Source organism: Polypterus senegalus, chromosome 9, assembly GCF_016835505.1.
Source record: "Polypterus senegalus isolate Bchr_013 chromosome 9, ASM1683550v1, whole genome shotgun sequence".
Taxonomy (NCBI): Eukaryota; Metazoa; Chordata; class Cladistia; order Polypteriformes; family Polypteridae; genus Polypterus; species Polypterus senegalus.
Genome location: NC_053162.1, coordinates 35,231,460 through 35,254,768, shown reverse-complemented (window position 1 = coordinate 35,254,768; position 23,309 = coordinate 35,231,460). Strand labels below are relative to the sequence as shown.

General features: G+C 44.7%; 1 protein-coding gene across 4 annotated transcripts; it reads left to right on the top strand.

Annotated features, from left to right (window-relative positions):
- The first annotated feature begins 235 nt into the window (after positions 1-235).
- On the top strand, positions 236-17,848 carry LOC120535216 (akt interacting protein). Of its 4 annotated transcripts, none has more exons than XM_039762912.1 (10): positions 236-393; positions 5,011-5,106; positions 13,971-14,179; positions 14,878-14,942; positions 15,036-15,136; positions 15,260-15,348; positions 15,557-15,655; positions 16,637-16,744; positions 16,833-16,893; positions 17,118-17,848. In XM_039762912.1, exons 2-10 carry the CDS (start codon positions 5,065-5,067, stop codon positions 17,217-17,219), a joined length of 876 nt encoding a protein of 291 aa, XP_039618846.1. In that variant the 5' UTR covers positions 236-393; positions 5,011-5,064; the 3' UTR covers positions 17,220-17,848. The 4 variants fall into 4 exon arrangements, with proteins under 4 accessions (XP_039618846.1, XP_039618847.1, XP_039618845.1 ...); XM_039762913.1 differs by lacking the exon at positions 236-393 and adding an exon at positions 745-825; XM_039762911.1 differs by lacking the exon at positions 236-393 and adding an exon at positions 771-905.
- Positions 17,849-23,309: the final 5,461 nt, after the last annotated feature.

Below are 23,309 nucleotides of genomic sequence, written 5' to 3'. Positions count from 1 at the left end.
TTAAACAGTTCACTCCCTTTATGTGCAGAACTCAGAAGGGTGGGAACATATCCCACCGCCTCGTGGAAAAATAAACATTACCGTTGTCTCTTTAAGTGCCGCCTCCTAACGCACAGCCACTTTGTAAGCCCCGCCTCTTAACAAAAATCCAACCAATGAAAATGCAGTACTTGGCCTTGCGCGGTGGCGCCTTAGTATTGACAGCTTTACTACCCAATGGCGTCCGGCCTATGCTTGCATGAACTACACGTCTGTGAAGGAAGTTTTGTTCTTGGCCGGCTAGTCTGCTGTGCATAGCTATGCGCTTTGAAGTTCCGATATCCTGTTAATCAATTAGACCGCAAAACCAGCTGTCAACACCCAGCTTGATAATGCTGTAAAACGAAAAACACGGTATGTGTCGAGCACCGAAGTTTACTGTTTTTACAACTGCAATCAAAACCGCAGGTCACATTTGACATAATGTTCTCGTTTGTTTTAGGATATAAAATGTCACGTTGTAAATAACCGAAGAAAAACACTATAGTGTCCCGTGATCGTGTTTGGTGGCGCGGGGAGGTTTTCGATAGGGCAGAGTCTAGAGATTCACTCTTTTTACCTCGCTGACTCGATGCTTTCTTAGCCAGGGTTAAGCTGTCAATTATTTCACAGATTTTTACTGACATATTAAGTGACAGGTCACTAGCAAATCAGTGTTTTCTTGGTAGACTCATCTGGCCAATGAAAGCTCCCACGCCGTCCCACGTAGCCTATTACGTCAAGGCGCCACTGACACCGTGGAAGGCGGTCGTTGCATGCGTCGGAAACATGGAGGGCTGAGGAAGAGTAAGCGGATTACTATTGACTCTTCGGGGCTGGTCAGCGAGGTGTACCAGAAAGGAAGGAACGCCCTGGAAGCTTGGAGGGTAAACCGTAATTCACGCGTAGCTGGGCTGTACTCCATTCTCGGAAAAGCAACGCAATATTTCTTTATAAATGAGAAGGGTGGAAGCCACTCCTGTGGGACGAGCATTCCGCCGTGAGCCGGGTCAGTTTCCCACGGCTCGGTAACCGCCCGTGTCAGTCAGTCAGTCAGTCAGTCAGTCAGTGTCCAGAATGTTGGGTCTGTGTGAAGACTCCCGAGATGGTTCCTCGTAAGGTCTACAAAGATGCTTTGACTATGATTCGTCGGTGATACTCCACGTTATTGAGGTTGTCGCTAGAATCGTGTCTGCCAGTTAGGAGCAGGTAAACGACTGTAGCATTAGGGATAACCTCGAGAAGAGTGTCCGCAATATAGTGCATTGAAAATTGGTGGGGCATCCATTGCCAACCGCTTTAGTCAATGGTAGATAAACAAAAAGGCAGTGGGGGGTGTGAGGTCTTATTTTTTTTGGATAGGCCCCTCTTCTGGCTTACCTACAACACTGGACCTCCCAAGCAGAAATGAAGAAAGGCAGGTGGGGAGTGTCCATAATTAGGGGTTCACTGAAAGGTCTTGAGAGCTGCTGCTGAAGTGCACACTGGGAAGGTCCCATAAAGTTTTACCACATAAGGTACTCTTCTACAAGTGTCCACAGGATATGACTTGTCCTCAGTGCATGTGTTTCTGAGGACATTGTCGCCAACATCTCGGGGACCTGAGCGGGGCACAGAAGGTGACCATACAGTCTCACTTCAGAATACAGTGTATACCGTATGTTGGGGGGAGTGTGCAGTGCATTAAGAGCTGGTGTCAAATCCACAGAGTTTGTGGTCATCAGATCACTGCCCTGCAATGAGTGGACCTAGAGATCTGCAGTAGAGGTGTTTGATTAGTCAATATGCACATCGTAGGACACCTCAAGCACTCGTCCATGTGGTTGGTCATAGTGGCATGTACAGTGTAGCGTCTCTAAAGGGGGTTCTAAGGTTCCTGTCCTGTATGAGCACACATGAGCTGCTGTGGAGGAGATAGCCCACCATATTGTTGTCCTGTAAAGGTGTCTTTAGGTACAAGTAGTTGATCTGCTTCAGCACAACTGGGCTTTACGCTTCTGTGGATGTGGCATTGTTCTGTGTAAGGGGCTTGATGTGAGGATACCACTGTTACTTCATGGTACCTGCTCTGATGACACCATGCCGTTAGGACAGATATCTGGGGAGGATGAAAGCCATTACTTGAACAAGTCCATTTTTTAGTAAATTGATGTAATAGCAACAATCTGAATGTGAAAAAGATAAAAAAAAAAAATATTTATGTTCAATTGTTACCGCTTTGAGGAACATGTTGGAAATAGTGACTGGATCTAAATCCATATGAACTATCCTAGATCAGTCATGCTTGGAATATTATTACAAAAAGCATACACTCGGACTAATCGGTGCTTATTTCACCTCCTCAAGCTTACACTATTTGAAGTGGACAATGAACTCGTGTTACCCGTGCGTCGTAGCACAATCCAGTCGGTCAGTTTCACCTTCATGGCCAGGCTTTGTGGTCCAACAAATCAAAATTTAGAAAAAGATCCAGCTGATTACCAAACATGCCGCTAAAGTTGTTGGGGCTGATTGTACTGCAGGTGATTTGGTAAATGTCTGATGGGGGTGGGCAATGCTGTCCTGGATGTACAGGTTCAGTTAAACTGCCCTGGTCTGTGTGGGGTCCGGAAAACGTCTCAACTGAAGATAGACCCCCAACCTTCTAGTACCGCAAGGAGGATGAAGACCCCCACACACTTTTCTCCAGAAATCTTCTCAAGAAGGACTATCGGACATAGTAAGAATTACCAGGAATGTTGAGGTTTTTCTCACGTATCGGTTAACCATTTGAGGTAAAATGTACAACCAGACTGCTAGAAGTAGTCCCACAGAGTTTGTTTTCAGAGGGACGTCATTATTGTAGAATTTCTATACAAGGTTTAACCTTTCTGTTTGGTTGTTGTATTTCTGTCTGTTATTGGATGCAACTGAGAAGGCACATTTCCTGTTTTTCCTTTGTAAAAACTAGGGGGCTTCGCCCTCTGCTCGCTTTGCTTGCCAACCCCTGTTTTCGTTTTTCCAGATACACACTTGTACGATTTATTTTTTTTTCTTTGATTTGTTGCTATTTCTTTAGTTTCACTTTTATTTCAGAACTTCTGTAAAAACAATATTTGGAATCTTTCCTGTCCCAATTTGCTGAATCTTTTTAATGAGGTCTGTGAGACTTGTGTTTAATGACTTTGTACCATAATTCAGGACAGGTTTCTCTGTTTGGAATTTCAGCACAGACAAAATGATCCACATCATCAGCAGTTAATAATTTTTTTTTCAAAATAACCAGTAAATGCATGCGAGTTAAACACGGTTGTTGAAATTCTCTGACTTAAACTAATTTCCTTTTGTTTGCGTCAATGCGATCTGTACTATCTTTTTTTATTTGATACTGTAGAGACTGACGTAATAAAGTGTCACAAAAGTTCTACTTTAACAATCGCTGGCTGTGTAACTCCAAACACAACTTTCTAGCACCCTCGCCAACCCCTTCTCCCACGGGCCTCGCCTCCTCTTTACCGTATCAATCAGCACCCAGCTATCAGTCTTCAATGCTGTACTCTGCCCTCCCTCGATTGGACCCAACAGTCACTTAAAACGAAAAGGCCTCGCCCTGCCAGGGACGCTACAATACTTTCGACTGTTACTGCTTTCATATTCTGTACCTTTCTCTGTATGTGCATCACGCCTTGGGTCTCTTTATCGCCGCGCTGCTCTTTCTTCTTTGCTGAGAGCACAGGCTCTGTGTGTGCCACGTGACTCTACATGACTGAATGTTTTGCTGGCTGTCCGTACTCTGATAAGAAGGCCGTGTCTTGCAAGAATCTTATGTTCCACGTCCCCGTGAGACGGCGCTGGGACAATCTCTTGACACCAAGTCTCGTGTTTACGGTCCCCGCGAGACGCTTCTTGTCCAGTCTTTTTTGTCTCGCGGGTCTTTAAAGTGTCTTTCGAGAACTTGCGAGAACATCACGTATCGTCGCCTTGCTTTTCCATTCCAGAATTTTCTTTTCTATATAGAGAGACGACTAAATAAAAACCCTGGACTACGTCTGGACCTTTCTCAGATACTTGCTTGTGCTGGGCCCGTGTCGTATCCCAGGATGACGATGATGCAAATCTTCCTTTTGTTTAAGTGTCTCATTGAACAAACCATTTTTTTTCTTTTTAAGCCTGGTGTTTGCTTTACCTGTCTGTCATTTGTTAGTCTGCTAATTTGCTTTTACTACCTTTCCACGCACATGCGTTTGTTTTTTTTTCAGTAAAGTTTGTCTCTTCTATGCATACAATAGAAGATGCTCTTATCTGCATGGTTTGAATTTAAACGGACACCGCACACGGCAGGGCTTTACTTTCTGTCTAGGCCTTGTAGGCAGAGGGGCACAAACCAGTATGATTTGGATCAGTAGCTTTAAGGACCCTTTTAGTTCATCACACATTGAGGCTTTGGAGGTTGTTGTTGTTTTGTGCTCTGCCGGTGGTGTAATCCTGCGTTTGATCTTCGCAGATTTGTCTGAGCAGGTAACACTTCATGTAAAGACGTCTGCTGCCTCGTTCATACGTATAATTTTGACGCCCTCCCAATTACCCAGGTGCTGTCGTTGTCTGCGCCTCCTTGTATAACCGCATCACGTCAGTCTGTCTTCTCGACTTGTCACCTGAGATGTTTCTGTGCGGTGCACGTCAGCTTCGGTTTAATGAGACCTTTTTAAAATCTCTTGGCCACATTATGATAAACGTGCTTGGTGCCAGGGTACCGGCTCTGACTCTCGTGTCTGTCTGTGTGGAGCCTGCACAATCCCCACCATTTTACAAAGGTTAGTTAAACTGGCCTGGTGTGCTTTGGGGGTCTCTGATGGACTGGCACATTGTCCAGCGTTGCATCCTGCGTTGGCCCAGTTCTGCTGTATTAGGCTCTGATAGTTGGCGGGTCAGGAGGACCACTTTGAACACCAAGAGCCACTAAACGTTTCGCTCTGAAAGGCTAATGCTGCTTTTGGTTGTTTTCCTCCCTAGTGGCTTCCAGGCGTTGAAGACAGGAGCAAAACTGCGCATATTGACTTGTGAGTGATGAACCCTTTTTGGAGTATGTCTGCCAACACTGGTCGAAAGGTAAGCAGAATGAGTATTTTATTTAAATTTCTGATCTGTTTAGCAAGGCACCTTTTTTTGTTTTTCCTTCATAGAACTGTTAAGGGGTAACGACCATCTGCCATAATATACACAAGTCCCAGTTGCTGTTGACTATTGACAAGACCCCCTGTTTACTGTCTTGTCGGCACAGCTGAAATGTTTGCTCTTTGATTGGCTGAGTTGATGCCCTGGAGGTCAGAGTTCGCTAGCCTCACCTGCATTGTTGCATGGGTAGTTTGAAAATAGTTGTGGCTCAGGACCCAGTTACATATCGGCCTGATTCTGTGCATGTTTAGTTGGCGTGTTCTCTGGTGTGGCCGAATTGTTTAAAGTAAAAGGAATGCAATGCATCTGAAGAGCTGGTATTTGGGTCAACAGGATTTCTGCATAATAACGACACTAAAGTTGCCTTGTTAACATAAACAGTTGGCGTCACGCCACCGTGCGAGGCCTCAATCCCTTCAAATCCATGCACTTTTGTTCCTGTGTACGTTATCTGTTTTTTCACTTAACGTTACTCTGAAACATCTCTGGTGCTACTTTCATTTTGCCCCGCTTGCTCATTTGCCAAATGACTTAACGGAGCAGCTTCTCCTTTCTCATCAGTTGTCCCGACAGCTGCTCATGACTCCCCACCGTGCTTTGTCAAGCCACTAAAATGTGGTCTTCCCTAAACCTGTGTTGTGGTGCCTGTTGGGATCGACTCGCGTCAAATACGGTACAGCCTGGTATTCTTCTTTTTTTTTTTTTTTTTTTTTAAGCACAGCTCTAACTTTTTCATGTACTAATAAATTAAAGGCAAAATGCTCCTTCATCTTCCTCCTCACACGCAGTGCACAGACACAACTGTCAGACAAACTGAAGAAATGACTAGAACATGTCGAGCTGCTGTGGACCTGCTCCGGGTACTACACAGGTGTTCAGTTCTTTGAAAAGATGCCAACTACTTTTCTAAAAGGTGTTCTTTTTATCCATGGGAAGGACTTTAACCATCCATTTTCCAACCCGCTGAGTCACGGGGGGGTCTGCTGGAGCCAATCCCAGCCAACACAGGGCACAAGGCAGGAACCAATCCTGGGCAGGGTGCCAACCCACCGCAGAGGACTTTAACCACCCGAGTGCAATTCTGCTGTGCATTTCTGTTCTGTTCTGTGTATTGTCTTCTATTGTATTGTATGTTATCTGAACTCTGTGTTTTACACCAGCCATCCAGAGTGCTTAGATCTTCTGGTCAGTTGTCTCTTGTTGCCCCTCGTACCAAGTGTAGAACTAAGGGGGGCAGACGGGGCGTTTGCAGCTGCTGCTCCTCGCCTGTGGCCCTCTTTACCTCGTCACATAAAGGAGTTGACTGCAATTGAACTGTTCATAACGAGATTAAAGACTCATTTCTAGTCACTGGCATTCCGTGACCTTCAGTAATACTGGTAGTTTCCTCATTGTGATTATGTAACATTACTTCTATTTGTTATTTTATTTATGTTCTTCTATTTTATTTCTGTGATTTGTTTTTCTTTTATTCTATTATTGTAAAGCACTTTGGCCACAGCATTCCTATGTTGTTTTAAATGTTCTGTATAAATAAATTGACATTGACACCCACCTGGAAAGGGGTCTCTCTTTGAACTGCCTTTCCTGAGGTTTCTTCCATTTTTTTCCCTACTAGGGTTCATTTTGGGAGTTTTTCCCTCTCTTCTTAGAGAGTCAAGACTGGTGGGCTGTCTAGAGGCAGGGCCTGTTAAAGCCCATTGTGGCACTTTACATAATAAATATAAATAAAGAATAAACTGTATTTTATTTCCAAGCCGAGCGGTCCAGTGACAGGCCGCTGAGTGAGGTGGTGTTAAGTTCTACTGAATCCTGGAGCCTCCATGAGAAATCGGTTGGTCTCGTTGTTCATTTATGTTGTCTGGATGCTATCGCTCTGTTCCGTTTACGTCGGATGCTGGAACCGGGAATGATGTCACATTCTGACTGAGTAGAACATTTTGAAAACCAATAAGGGCATCTCCAGGTAAACTTTAGCTGTACTTGGCTTTTCTGATAAATACCAGTTGTTAACTACGCATTATGCGATATTTTGTGCATCCAAGCGGCGTAGCATCATGTCCACAGATGGAGGTTGGACAGCACTCTGTGTACCACCGATTTCATGAGACACAAATAGACAGAGGTGCTGATGAAGAGTATAGTACTGCAGCTGTCGCTAACATTCACGGTGTACGTCACCATTTTGAATTGACGTCCCAATCACCAGTCGTCTGAATTTGGACCTTCTGGTTGAAAAGTCTGACTAGGAGCTCAGAAGTCCTGACTTCTCAGCTCCAATGGCATGTGGTACAGAAAAATGAGTGCAATAGCAGTGGAGTTCAAACTCCTTCAGTAGTTACTTGTAGTGCCTCATCTTGAGTTCAGTGATGGTACTCTGGCATTGTGCAAAGTGCCGCCTGTGGTGCTTGTGCCACCTGCTTTCTACTGACCTGTTTGCTAGCGGAGGCCCACAAGCAGCTGGTTGATTTTACTTACTGATCTGGACTGGCAAATTCTGCCACTTTGTCTACCCAGAAACTGAAGTCTACAAAGAGGCTCATCTTGTGTGAAGTGGATCATTTGAAAAAGTTTTATACCACTTTTGTGTCGACTGGCAAACAGTTGGCACTTACCTGCTTCGGATATATATTATTATTTTTTTTGGTTGACATTGTTTTTGTTTGGAAGTTTTATCGAGCCTGTTTGTAGGGGTAGAGGCATGTGGCACACCTTACCCTCTTCCTCGCAGTTGTCACCAGTGATGAGTGTTCCTGAGTGAGCACCCGACTGTGTGGGTATGCAGGGGCAGGTATGCTAGTGGTTTGGGAAGTAATGACAACAATGGACTACTTTGTGAGCAGAAGATGGCTCTTGTCTGTTAGATTAGCTTTCTTGGATTACTTGTAATAAATACAAGTGTGAGTGGACATTTGCAGACCAATTTTACCATCGCTTTTAACCATTTAGTTGTAACAGTTGGTGTGTTGGAGTGTCCAGCTGCAGTCAGGACAGTTTTAGGCCTACGACAGATCCGAGCACTTTAGACACTACGAGGCCCCGAGCCTTTTTGTATTCATGTGAGAATTGCAGCATTTATTTTTTACCTCTTGTGTAACTGTGCAATTAAATAATTTACTAATTGGATTCAGTGGACACCTTCAATGTTATGTATTGCTTTATCTAGAAAATTGATTCATTTTATTTTATTTTTTTCACACAAAAAATACAGACTTCTGAAAACGCCCGGATGCAGAACTGCGAGACGTTGATAGTTTAAAAGTTTAATAAATGCGGAGATAAACAGACCTCAAAACTACCGAGTCCACTGGTTTGAGAGCAGGAACTAAGAGGTGCGTGTAATACACACACCAGTAACCCGGCGAAATGGGGGAGTGGCGCTCAAAGTGGGCGGAGTCAAAAGAGTGCCGTTGACAGGGGCGTCGGCTTATGGGCCTCCGAATCTGTCTGAGGCTTCAGGCTGTCTCTTCTGCAGCTGGACTCTATTGATGTGTTGTGCGTTTTTATGTAAAATTAAGAAGATGAATCGAATGTAACGGATTTAATAAAAGACTTGAATAACAAGGCCATTTAAAGTTTATTTTACCTTCGCCTACTACAGACCTGTAACCATTTCTGTCGCTCCTTGTAGATTTCATCTACTAAGGTCAAAGATCAATTTACCTTCAGACCAACTCCTCAGGTTGTTATAACATCTCCCTTTTTACTTGTGAGAGAGGAGGGGGTCTTGAATCTGTAGTCCTAGCCTTCATTTTAGGGGGAGTTTTAGCTGTAAAATTCAACACTTGAAAATCACTAATAGGTCCATAAAATGTTACAGAGAGGGTATTGGGGAGCGCATTTGCTCTTCTGAAGACCATGCTGTCGTAAAGTAGCTGTGCCAGACAGAAAGTAAGACCCAGTTCACAGTAGAACATACAGTATGGCATTTGACGTCAACGAGGAGACCATTCAGTCCATCAGGTTTGTTTGTTTGGCTAATAGCTAAGCTGACCTGGTAGCTCATCCAGACCCTTCTTAAAGGTTGTCCGGTTTCTTCTTCAACTGCATGTCTTGGTAGTTCCCACAAATCTTTTATGTAAAGAAGTGCTTCTTGGCTTCAGTTCTGAATGCACGTCCCCTTCATTTCCACTAGCCTCCTTGAGTGTGCAGGTCACTGTAACATGAATAACTTTGTAAACCCATCAATTTTTGATTTCTCTTGTTATTTGTTTTGACCTTCTGTATACACTGAAACAGCATTTTTCAGACAGCAAGTGCATACATTTGAAAACGAGCAGTAAGAATGGAGAAAACCGATCTTTACAAAAATGCTGCCTTATGATCGTCATGTGATCAGGATTTCACTTTCATTGTGACAGTCCCATTTGTGACCTCATCTTTTCTGTGGCATAGTCCTTTCCTAACCTCTCTGCATCAGCTGACAGGCACGACGCCTAGAAATGCCAGAATGTTGAGTTGTATTTATTTTGGCAGCACTCCCAGTCTATGTACCTCAGGGTCACTTGTGAAATTTAAAAACAGTCGGGTTTCATCATCTGCCCAAACAAAGACGTTCACTCTGGAGCTCTCTTCAGGTGCATTCTGGTTTACTTTGTGTTCACGCTATAAGCAAACTGCACTTTTGGCTGACAAACCACACACTCAATGGGAAGGACATCATTTTTGTATTTTCACTGTGGGCAACAATGCGGAAATGCTGGCTTTGTTGGAAATGTTTGCGACTGAAACAAGGCCTATTATTTTAAGACCTGGCGCTGAGTGTGGTGTGTTTTTAACACCGTCGCTGTCTGAATGATAAATAATTGTTTTATACTTTCAGATAGTCTTAAACTAGTCTAAGTGCCCAAAAAGCAAAACCAGTACAGTAGACAAGTGGAACTGAATTTAGTAAAAATGAAAATGGAAGAATTCGACATTGTCACAGATTGTCTTTTTGCTCCATTCGATATGCTTGCTGTCTCATCAGAACAGTTGACCATAAGAAATTTGACAAATGAGAGGAGATCATTCAGTGCTCGGTCTCATTTGTTAAGCTAATGGCTAAGCTGTTCCAGTATCTCATCCCAGGTACTGCTTAATAGTTGTCAAGATAAAGCCATAAGAAATAACCGTGGAGGTTTGTAGTTAACATGGCTCTCCATTATACATTCTCCCAAGTCCGTACGCCAGGACTCTCTTTGGGATTTTAGTTCAGCTTTCCGCACAGTTCATCCCAGGCCCCCGTCTCCAGCAGTCTCCTGGGTATGAACTTGGACTGTGCCGCACGCCTCTGCATCGCTCACTGATGTCCTTTTTTTTTTTATTTTTATTTTATTTATCTGACATGACAGTGAAGGGTGTCTGACCCTGAGCGCAGGTTCATTGTCTGGCCAGACGGGGTCTTCAACAATCTCGACCTGAATACATCAGAACTTGGGAAATGTCTCTTGTTTCTTTTTGGAGACACAGTCCAGTTTTAAATGCTGTCAACTTTAAAATGGTGGAATCTTTTACATTTCTGGCACAACTGTTACACTCTGATCCGAGATCAAACATGACTTGCCAAAAACATTTCAACACACACATTTAACGTGCTGTGGCCGTTTTATAGTTGTGTGATTGAACGTATCCTTACTTCTGTATCTCGGTCTGCTCGTTTGGAACGTGAAGTACAGCAGAAAGGAATGAGTCACTCCTACATGGATCATGTGAAGCCGGGCGGCCAGAGGTGTGGAGGTCTGGATATCTTTGTCTCTCTGACCCTTTTTGGACGGTAATCTTCTGTTGCAGCTGCCCAGGTGCAGCAACTCTGCTTGTCCTTTCTCTTCAAATATCCTTCACAGAGCTACTTCCTGAATGGCTTTCTCTATCTATCACTCCTACAAAGTTAGTTGTAATAATTTGTTTCTTGTATTTATTTTACCCTTTGACAATTTGATCAAGTAAAGGTAGATCCATAACTTGTGATGGTCATCTCCAGATTTTGGATATGCTTTCTTTTATCATGCTGAACCAGGTGCCATCAGGTTTCCGCAGTCATTTTATTGGCCCAAAGCATTTCTGTTAGACTTCTTCTGTGCCTCGGGATACGATTGCTTGTTTGTGCCAGGTTTTGTATTCTATTAAAGACTATGCCCTCTGACGTGACTCCGAGTCGATGGGAATGCCAGACTTGTCACTGGACCGTGTCAACTTGAGGAAGAGGAGGTTAGGAGCACACGCTGACAGAGTGCATTGCTGCACCCACCACACAACAAACCAACTCATGATCCCAGATTAGGACCCAAGTGCAGCCATGCAGCGGGTGACACCTCCGCACCACACCAGTTCAGATTGATTGGAACAGTGGGAGGTTTGTTATGGTGGCTGGAGTGCCAATTCTGCCACCAACCCCCAAGTTTTTCCCTGCAGGTTGGAGGGCCAACATGCAGGGCTGGACGCAGACTGACGTCATACCCAGGACACGACTGAAGATTGCTGGGCATGTCACAAACTCGCTCCTAGCACAGTCGAGCTCGCCTCTTTTTCTGACGGCCAGTAACGTGACGTATGAAGGGTTCATGGGTATAGCGAGTTTAGCAGCAAACTCTGGCCCTTTTTGTTGAGCTAATGGAAATGGTTGTACCAGAAGATGATTATGTTGTGCATCACGAATGCTTTCAACTGAAGTTGATTTACTGCTCTAATTAATACAAGTTCTCAAATAGTATAGGAATGCAGAATTGTTTAGAAGACATGATAGATACCTTGTTTTAAAGTATAATCGACATTTTTCTGTTCAATTCTGTATTTGTAGAGTGTTAAGAAAACTTATTTTTGCAAGTTTCTATCACTAAAGGAATCTTTTGGTATTGGCAAAGCTTCGTTTACAATGCAGTTGTGCCTCTCGCCTGTTGGCCAAGTGATGCAGGTGCAGGCGGATGGGCTTGGGGTCCGTGAAGTAGTGGTGGGCAGGGAGTTACAGCAATGCCCAGGGTGAGTAAGTTAGAAGAGCAAGTAAATGAACAAAAATGACAGGGGGAGGTTGGGAGCATGCGGTGATGGCGCAAATGGGCAGATATTAAACGAGCTGGAGAAATTACGAATGACTATGAAAGTACCGGCTGTCCAGATCTAACAGTGAAAGCTAAATTTTATACTCTCCCTAATCAGTTTGCGTTTACGAGCACAATTTGTTCTGGAAATGTGCTTGTAATCCAAAGCTCTCGTATGATTCATTCCACAACCCAAAAAATTCATATAAAAATGATTAGTGCAAAATGTAAAGTAAAAATACATAAAACAAATGAACCTGCACTTTACTTTTGAAAAGAATCGTGGCTGGCGTGAGGGAGACGACGACGAGGAGGAGGATGGTGGTTATCGTGCAGGCCGACTTTCACTCTGACTAATCACTGCTATCTGTTTGCGACTTTAACAAGGAGACCTATCCAATGACGGTTGCTTTTGCCTCCTTTTGAGGATTTGGCGGAAATGTGACATTGCATTGGCGTTAAACAGATCCATCGCTCGCACTGCTACAGTTTTATTCAGGTAGTGCTCGTCTACAAAATTTTGCACTCTTTCCCAGATTTTGCACATCTCCCTAATTTAGTACAGTTACTAAAGAAGAGTCCCTGCACTTGGACACAAAATTAAAAAACGCTTTACGCACACACGCCTGGTCACAATGCTATAGTAAACAGTGTATACGCTCGTGCGGATGATGACTATAGGAATGAGGCACACCAACTGAGCATGGGAGACGATTACCCACAATCCTGCAGCGAGAGAGAGAAGAGAACCACCATCGGCTCAGTTGTGATCACGTGACGCTCCGCAGACAAAGCATATACAGACTACTCGTATTGCAAGACCTCGCTCGTTTATCAAGTTAAAATTTATACATTGTTGCTCATCTTGCAGAGCACTCGTAGACCAAGTTTTACTGTACATAGTATGAAAGATAATCAAAATGTGATGATTATGTTTTTCTTCTTCTCTCTATTCTGTATTGATCTGTCATTGCCATTCAAAGTCGGTTGTGTCCAAGGCCCTGTACAGGATCTGCTCTCTTATGCCTCTGGTGAACTTCATCCAGTCACATCTAATGACTGCGTTTCTTCTCCGCTGATAAACACATGGGAGCAAGGAAAGTGTAGCACTCTGTAAATGACTTTCTACTGTATATGGAGAGATTCAGAGATCCATAGGATTCATTTTTCCCAACTTTTCAAGCAACTATGACCCATTTTAGAATCGTCTGGGCCAATGGAAGCTGCCTTTGTTCTACACTGGAGAAGAATACGATCGCAGGGAGAGATGTCGCCGATAATTCTCAGTTATCTACAGGTGTTGCTGCACTGATGTGTGTTAATACTGGCATAATATTAATGGGGTCAGGTCTCTGCAGTAGTTAGGGTGACTGGTGGAAGAGGGATGGCATGGAATGAAACCTGCGAGGCTGCAGATAGGTGACAGAGGAGAACTATTCAGTCAGTCGTGTGCAGACCTCTGCTTGGAAATGAAAAGAAAAGGTTGGAAGTGAAGTCTGATTGGTGGATTCACAGGAACAAAACGCTGAAGTCACTGGCGTCCTTGTTATGGAGTGCTTTGTGGTTTTTATTTTATTTATTTATTTTTTGTGTGTGTGTTTTGAAGCTATTATTTTGGTGGCATGGACTAAAGTATACCTATTCCTCATTTTGTAAAAGAGGAAGAAAGTTGGACCAAATAGTATTGTTGTATAAGAATTGCTCTACATCTGGTACAATCTGCTCTTCATTTGGATTTTCCCGGATTTGTATAATATTTGTCCCCTAACTATGTCTCTGCAGAGATCTGACAGTGAGGAGAAGAGTGCACCAGGAGAGCAAAGAAGTAGCCCGTCACGCTCATCGTTTGGCAAAAAGCAGCTTCCCTGTATCCCCAAAAATGCAGTTCCCATTACAAAGCCCATGTCTCCATCAGCCTCGGCACCATCCACCAATGGCACTCATGCCTCCTATGGTCCTTTCTACCTGGAGTATTCTCTACTGGCGGAGTTGTAAGTGTTTTGTTTTTTTTTTTTTTTGGTCCATTGTTTTTCTATTTAATGTTAAAGTGGAAGTATAACTGTTGCAAAATTGCATTGTCTGGTAGTTTTTCTAAATTTGCCCTTAAAGATTACAATATTATAGTATTGGGAATCTACATGGCTTTTAAATAGTTTAGGTTAACTGGCAAATGAAATCCTGTCTGTCTGTCTGTCTGTGTCTGTGTGTGTCTGTCTGTGTGTCTGTCTGTCTGTCTCTGTGTGTGTCTGTGTGTCTGTCTGTCTGTGTGTCTGTGTGTGTGTCTGTCTGTGTGTGTGTGTCTGTCTGTGTGTGTGTGTGTCTGTCTCTGTGTGTGTCTGTCTGTGTGTCTGTCTGTCTGTGTGTGTGTCTGTGCGCTCGCTCGCTCGATCAAACGGTTCCATCTCCGTTTATTTTATCGTGGGCTCGAGCCTTGTGGCCAAAGCTGTTGGGACAGACTCTGGATTCCTGGAAACATAACTAAAAAATGTAATGTTCACCATTTAATTTCCAGTCTGCTGAAGAGTTAAACTGTCTGGTCTGTGCACTTTGAAAGACTCTTAGACAGAAAGTAAGAGAAAGCAGACGTTCTGGACGAGTATTCCCAGTACTCGGACTGCTGTGTCCAGCATGCACACCTCGGGGATGTTTTCAGTAAAACCGTGTCTGACTCTCCAATTCTCCTCTTTAGCACTCTGGTGATCAAGCAGAAACTCCCTGGGATTTATGTTCAGCCGTCCTACAAATCGGCTCTAAGTAAGCACCGACATCTTTACAAATTACTCGAACAAAACGGGAAGGCCTTGAAGCAGAAGCCCACTGTTAATGGTTTTTCTGGTTTTTTTGCAGTGTGGTTTGGAGTTATTTTTATCAGACACGGTCTGTACCAGGATGGCGTCTTCAAGTTCACGGTTTACATCCCTGACAACTACCCTGATGGTGATTGCCCTGTAAGTACCGGTATTTGGGAGGGAAAGTGTTTTGAGTTCTGCCAGTAACCTCCTTGACCTGCGAGACTTGCTGGGTGAGTGATTAGCGCCATGCATCACTCGTCTGTCTTCTGTTTCTTACAGCGGGTGGTGTTTGACATCCCAGTGTTTCACCCATTAGTTAATCCAGAGTCGGGTGAACTGGATGTGAAAAGAGCTTTTGCAAAGTGGAGGTGAGTCTATTTAGGAAGCTGGAAAGTTGAACAATGAGGTTCTTTGTTGTCTGGAAGGGGTAATGGACTTGGACCTGGAATGGAGTATATTATTGTGCGATCTTGTAAATTGTAATCGTCTGTGGTTTAGCCATGCAGTGTTACTGAGCAGAGAAGATCTGAAGCGTAGGTCGGTCTGATGTGTGTACCTTCTCCCCCAACCCCATAGGCGGAACCACAATCACATATGGCAGGTCCTCATGTATGCAAGAACTGTTTTCTACAAGATCCAGACAGTTGAACCTCTAAATCCAGAAGCTGCAGTGTTGTAAGTACTTTGCCTATAAATACGTTTGCTTTATTTTTTGTAATTGCAGGTAACTTATGAAAATGAATAGCTAAGGTGTGTTTTTTATTTTGTGGTGGTAAAATGTCTGAATCGGTGCGTCTTGTGTCCATAGGCGACTTTCTGTCTTATGTTCTGTCCAGCTTGGTCTTTGCTACCACGTGGACTATGAATGGAGTATTGAAACAAGCTGTATGCCTGACTTCATATGGTGGCTGAGAGAAAGTTGTCTTCATGATGGCCAGAAAGAGAGGTGGTCTTCACTTCATGACCAAGTAGTGAGAGAGGGAGAGGGGAAGGGCAGAGTCGCTCAATTTCTGCCATTCCAATCACAAATCCTGAACCAGTGGGTGCAGGCATCTCCCTTGGTGGTTCCAGTCCTATTTCAAGCACAGACTTATTGCAGTGACCAATAAAATGAGCAGGCTTGTCCCTTTCTGGTGCCATTCAGCAATTAAATGGCTCCTGCACCCCCTTCCCAGTTCAGCTACTTTACAGTGTGAGCAGAGAACTGGTTTCTCACCAGTGTCTGCTGTGATCATCCCTTCTCTCTCGAGCCACGTTTCTTAAACTGATGACTCCGGTGATGTCTGCTCACGGGTCCGGCTGAGCTTGTGAATTACGATGGCACTGAATGGCGCTTGCAAGAGGCACGACCTTCTCCAAGGGGACACCACGTTCATCTGCAGTCCTCCAAGGAGGAATCCTGCCCTTCCCTGAATGTCGATTGGTGGCGATTATCGGAGGGACGATGGGGGTTGGGGGTCTACACGGCCATTGTAGGTTGCAAAGACACACAAAAGGCAAAACTGGGCCACAAGGGGGGAAAAAAAAAAATGCTCTTGGGTTTCTCGGGTGCTCCAGACCTGACTCGGCCAGCATTGTCCTTGATTCTGTATTGTGGGAGTTTGGCCTAACCAAGAACCTAATGGTGTCCATCATGATCTTTGTTTAACTGCACAGGTACGAAAAAGACGTGCAGCTGTTTAAAAGCAAAGTGGTGGATAGTGTGAAGCTCTGCAACAGTCACCTGTTTGATCAGCCAAAGATTGATGATCCCTATGCAATAAGGTAGACCTTGATCTAAATGAATTGTGGGACACGCGTTTTTAGAGTTGATTTTGGCTTCATCTCTTGTAGTGTTCTCTTGTATTTCAAGCTTTTCACCTTGGAACCCCACGGTACATGAAGAAGCCAGGCAAAGGATGTTTGTGCACAGAGTAAGTGTTTGAATATTTTGTATTAAAAGCAATTTACATTATTAAGCTACCCATAAAAAAAACAATTTAAAAATTCTTTGGGATTTATGTAAAGATGTCAGGTTATCTTGGCAGATTCTGAGGTAGAGCTGGGATTTGAGCCGTGAAGTTCCTGATGCTACTGCATGAGAAGACATTTTCTTCTGTCGAGCAGGACAATCTAACAGAATGCTGTTTGTTCCTAGAGGAAGCCAGATGAACAGACTCAAAAAGTGTCCGGGTTGTCGTGGGTGAAGCCAGGATCGACGCAGCCGTTCAGCAAAGATGACGGCGCACTGCAGACTTGAGCACACGTCTCCTTTTGCGTCCTCCTTTCCTTGCTAGTTTGATCAAAATGGCACCGGAAAACATTCTCTTGGTTTATGGTAAAACTCTCTTGGTCAGGTGGTTGACCACCCTCTCTTGATTCAGTTGGAGGTTTGTCCAGAGCCACTGCACTACATTCAGGTGGGGGGACATTTTGGGGGATCGTGCGAGGTATTTAAGAATTGAGGTACCTGCACTCGGCCCCCAGGGTAGCCCAGACGTTCAAATTTTAGCATTCACTTTCAGCAGTCTGAAGTCTTAATTGAGATACGTAATGGATGTATATTTCTAGAACTGTTGTCAGAGTAAATAGTGTTCAGTTCGGATGTTTGAGTTAAATCCCATTTGCATACTCTTTCTTTAACACTAAGTTTTGAGGTTTGTTTTTGGTTGTAAATAATTTTAGCTAAAATGAAAAGCATCGGCTGGTTATTTTGGGTGAGGGTCAGCGTGACCTGTTAAACAAACTACGGGCCGTGCCCTCCGCTCATTCACTCACTCGTTCAGTCAGTCGCTGAGACTAAGCTAAGGGGGGGTCATTTACACTTCCATTTTAAATTCTGTAATGATGTGTTGTGTGTAAAATGAAAATAAAAATATTTTATTAGAAGTTGACTGGTGAGTGAAACGAGCCGCGCTGGTGCGTCGAGCAGGAAACGCCTGTCGGGTAAAAGTGTGAATTCTTTTAGAAGCAAAGAGTTGTCTGTGAAGTGGACGGCGGCCAACATGGCTAGCGCTGGAATTGTAAGTCTGGCAACTTCGGAGAAAACACATTTTTGTGAAATTCCCCAGGCAGTGTGTGTGTGTGTGGGGGGTTTATTTTTTAAATGCACCAGTGCCTTAGAATTGGGGTCTGCCTCGACTCCAGTGTTGTGCAGGTCAAGTTCATCCCAGACATGCAAGTAAGAAGTTCACGGGGACAGGAAGACCCTTCTAAATCTATAGGGTGGTCCAGATCTAATTATTTATTACACTGTAACTTAAGTTTATTGCATAGAAAATCACCTGAAAAATCCCGGACCATCGAGAAGTGTGCGGACTGACGAGATGAAGAATCGTCTTTGCACCGAACTGGAATCATCCCCACATAAATCAAAGTCCTCCAGACGACCTGGATCTGCATAATTAGATCAGGACCACCTTGTATACAGCGCTTGTGCTGCTCTACTTGTACTAATAAACCTTTCAGATTTTATTTTTTTCCGGCACGGGAGATGCACACGATTTAAGTACGAGACACTTGCGTTTTAATATACGTATTCTTTTGTACGGCACTTTCTGGTGTGTCTGTTTTTAATAATGTTGGCAGATGTTAGAGATCTTTAAAATGTTTGTACAGATGCTCCAGAGTTTATAAACCTTTCTTTTCTTTTCTTTAGCCATTTTAACACTTGCAGTCTGTGCCCAGTTGTGGTTCTGCTCTGATCCACCTGGCACTTCAGTCTGAAAATGTCGCCCTCCCTGTGCAGCGCCCAGTCCTGTGCCTGTGAATGTCCTCCTCCGTTGTAGTTCTTTATTTTCTAAATGGTGTTCGTGGTTGTGTAGTCCTCTCCCAGGTGTAGGAGTGAAGCGAAGCGCGTCGCACACTCGCACGGTTGCATTCTGACTCATGGTGGGCATCCCCTCTTGTTTTACAGTCTAAATGCCCACCGAGTCCTCACCGCTGCTTGCTGTGCAATCCCACCTAATCTTGCAGGATGACTGTGGATGTGCAAGTTGCCTAAATGAAACATTTTTGTCAATTCTGTTCCTTATTCTTGCCCGAGGTGGTCTGCTGCTCTCTTATTATTAAAGGGGGCTTTGCGAGCACCTCACATTGGGGGCTTGCAGCTACGCTGACCTTGGGTTTGGTGCAGCCTGACTCCATTACTCCATCCATCCATCCTCTTCCGCTTATCCGAGGTCGGGTCGCGGGGGTAGCAGCTTAAGCAGAGAGGCCCAGACTTCCCTCTCCCTGGCCACTTCTTCCAGCTCTTCTGGGAGAATCCCAATGCGTTCCCAGGCCAGCCGGGAGACATAGTCCCTCCAGCGTGTCCTGGGTCTTCCCGGGCCTCCTCCCGGTTGGACGTGCCCGAACACCTCACCAGGGAGGCGTCCAGGAGGCATCCTGATCAGATGCCCGAGCCACCTCATCTGACTCCTCTCGATGCGGAGGAGCAGCGGCTCTACTCTGAGCCCCTCCCGGATGACTGAGCTTCTCACCCTATCTTTAAGGGAAAGCCCAGACACCCTGCGGAGGAAACTCATTTCAGCCGCTTGTATTCGCGATCTCGTTCTTTCGGTCACTACCCATAGCTCATGACCATAGGTGAGGGTAGGAAGGTAGATCGACTGGTAAATTGAGAGCTTTGCCTTACGGCTCAGCTCCTTTTTCACCACGACAGACCGATGCAGAGCCCGCATCACTGCGGACGCCGCACCGATCCGCCTGTCGATCTCACGCTCCATTCTTCCCTCACTCGTGAACAAGACCCCGAGATACTTGAACTCCTCCACTTGGGGCAGGATCTCTCCCCCAACCCTGAGAGGGCACTCCACCCTTTTCCGGCTGAGGACCATGCTGTCGGATTTGGAGGTGCTGATTCTCATCCCAGCTGCTTCACACTCAGCTGCGAACCGATCCAGAGAGAGCTGAAGATCACGGCCTGATGAAGCAAACAGGACAACATCATCTGCAAAAAGCAGTGACTCAATCCTGAGTCCACCAAACCGGACCCCTTCAACACCCTGGCTGCGCCTAGAAATTCTGTCCATAAAAGTTATGAACAGAATCAGTGACAAAGGGCAGCCCATTACTCTATGGGATCAAAAAGTTCTGCGAGAGTAAAGTTGATTTTTATTGGGATGAGTCGGTAGCGTTAAGTTCCCTGTTAACAATCCTATGTTGCATCTCTCTTGTGGTTAACGGAATAAAATGAAAATTCTTATGAAGATGATTTTTGAAATAAAGTACAAAGTTTCAACGTCAAGCTGATTTCCTGTGCAGTAAAGTTGACAGCAGAGAGAGGTGAGGGGCTTAACTCTGAATGGGCGCAGGTGGCACACCATGGTGGGGTGAAGCAACTCTATTAAAAATGATGGGGGTGAAGTCCCCTGGCATTGTAGGGTCCACTTCTGCAGCGGCCCTCCTGCTATCTAAAGAGTCCAATGGCTGAAGTGCTGGTGCAGAGAGCTGTGTGGAGGGGCTTCTTGATGTGCCCTTGGTGGGCTGTGGGGGTTTTTTTTTTTGTTCGTTTTAGCCTGAAATCCAGACGGCCTAAACGAAGTCTTGGACCCTAACCTAACCTCACCTCTGACGGCAGCATGACGCGTCCACAGAGTACGTTAGCACGGTAATGAAGTGGGTCCTTCATCCTGGAGGTCCGCGGTGGCTGCAGGTTTTTGCTTGATCCCATTCTTTAATTAGAACCCACTTATTTACTAGTCCAGCATTTTGATTTAAGGGTTTGTTTAAATTTCCTCCTTTGTTACGATTCAGAACCTTTAATGGCCTACCTTAGCTTTAAAGAGCTGCAGTGAAGTTTTAATGGTCGGTTTTCAGTTAATAAAGACAGAGGAGGTCCCAACGGGGCGGGCAGGACCCGAATCGACAGTGGGCTTAGAGCAGGGGGTCGAACTCCAGGCCTGGAGGGCCACAGTGGCTGCAGGTTTTCATTCGAACCCTTTTCCTGATCAGTGGACTCCTTTTCCCTTCATTTTAACAGCCCTGTTTTGAAGGACTCAGTCCTCTGAATTGATTTGTTTCTTCATGAAATGACAGCCAAACAGAAATGAGACGTGAAACGAGCCAACAGATGAGCAGCTAAACTGGGATTTCAAACTCCAACCAGTCTCTTAATGAGAAGCCAATTCTTTCTGTTAATTAAGCCCGTTATTCAATTCCATGGCTTGTTGCTGCTCTCATTCTGCCACAGCACACATTTCCAAAACCGTTGACTTTTCTGTAATTTCTAAAAACACCATCAAAATGTTTTGGTCAACTGGGAGATCAAACTTACCAAGACCATCAGCTTTCTTTCATTTCAGATAGTGTGTGATGGGCACAGCTGGTCATGTGCCAGCTTGTTTTGTGTCTCATTATGGTTTGGCTTCTGATTAAGGAAAAAGAGACAACTAAGGGGCCCGAGTCAAGTTAAACCAAAGGCAAAAGAAGAAAAGAATCGGCAGCAAAAACTGGTCGCCATCTGCCAGGCCTGGCTTCAAAGTATCAAACTGATTGAAATGAAAGTCTGCACCCACTGTGGACCCCCAGGGTGGCGTACGCAGAGCCAATGACCCAGTGCCGCCTTAAATAGATGAAAATGAACGCTTTAGGAACTCTTCATAGCTGCCAAGTGTCCTTTTCCTCTTTCAGTAAGCCGTGTGTGGAAGCGGATCTCAGCCCTTCAGGGTCTTGTGTGACAGTTACTGGTTTGCTCCCAGCACTCACGTGAAGTGTTACGAGAATGAAAAGAGGAAGGTGGTTATGGCTTTGATTGACCAATGTCAGCTTCAGGCCGTGTGTTTCTTCCACCTTTGTATGCCGATCTCCCAACAAGTCCATTCCAGGGGCCGTAGGACCTGCCCTGACCACAGAGGTCCACGTCGTCAGCCTGCGTTGTGCGTTTGTTTTCTAAACGTCTTCACGCCTGAACAGTGTATTCTTTGGTGCCGTCTCATAGTGGTCTTCACCAAGCGAGTGTCGTGTTGCATTTCCCACAATCCATAAACTGTATGGGACCGCTGAGCCGAGTCCGATCGTGGAGGACCACCATGGCTGCAGGTTTTCATTCTAACCCCGTTGTTAATGAGTGCCCGGTTTGTGCTGCTAATCCACTTCTTGTGTGAATTCATTTTGATGGACTTGTTTTTTCAGATTTGTTCCTCTGAATTGCTTCGTTTCTTTCCTTAAATGGCACCCAAACAGAAATGAAATGTGAAGTGAGGGAGCCAACAGAAGACCACCTAAGTGAGGGCCTCAAACTCCAACCAGTTACTTTATTAGGCGCCGATTCTTGTTGTTAATTCAACTCGTTCTTCAATTCCTTGGCTTGTTGCTGCTCTCTCTCACTGTGCAATAGCAGACATTTCACAAATTGTTGATTTTCTCTTTTCTGCTAAAATGTTTTGTGGACCTGAGCAGACCAACATTCCTGAGACCTTCATCTTTCTTTATGTTCAGATATTGTGTGATGGACACCAGTTTGCTGGTCGGTTTTTGGCTCATTTTGTACCTCATTTATTGTAAGGAAAAAGAAACAATGAAGGGGTCCGAGTCTTCAGAAGCAAATCAATTAAAATGAATTCAAAAGAAGTTAATTAGCATCAAAAAGAGGTCACTCAATAAGAAAAGGGTCAGAATGAAAACCTGCAGCCACGGTGGTCCTCCTGATCTATCGCTCTATCATCAGCTAGATAATGGGGGTCCACCATTTTTGAACGACAGAGTTAGCACGTTCGTTTTAGAATGCAAACCCATTTGTGACGGGTGGCAAGTTGTTGGCGTTTCTACTGCACATCCTCGTCGTCACCTCGTCTTCCTCCAGCGCTGTACTTTCAGCTTCTTGATTTGGGGGTCTTTTGGTGTTCACCTGGACGAGCTGAAGTGTTGACTAGCAAACCTCTTTTTGGTGACACACACCATCATCATGTTTACATTGCACAGTGAGGACAGTAAGGGACTTGGGGGTTTACCGAGTGTGGCCTTGTGGACGTGACACAAGATTAAAATGTGTGCTCTGGTAGAGAAATCTGTCAGCCGACCCCCTAACTAGAAGTGTCCCGTCCTGCTGCTGTCTTTCTTTATTCATTGATGGTGCTTTGTTTTACGAGTTGATCTGTAAACCCACAAACTGCAGCTCCACCATGATTGTTCACACTCTGTTGGCCATTTTATTTCAAGTTCAGTCAATCAAGAAAGCCTGTGAACCCTTTGGAGATACCTGCATGACCTCAACTGGTGAATATGTGGTCTGCTCTTCAGCAAAGTCCCAATTCTAGACTAGCACAGGCTTGGTAAGCTGATCACACACACACACACACACAAACACACACTAAACTCCTCATGTAGACAGTCCCCATGTTTAGTAACA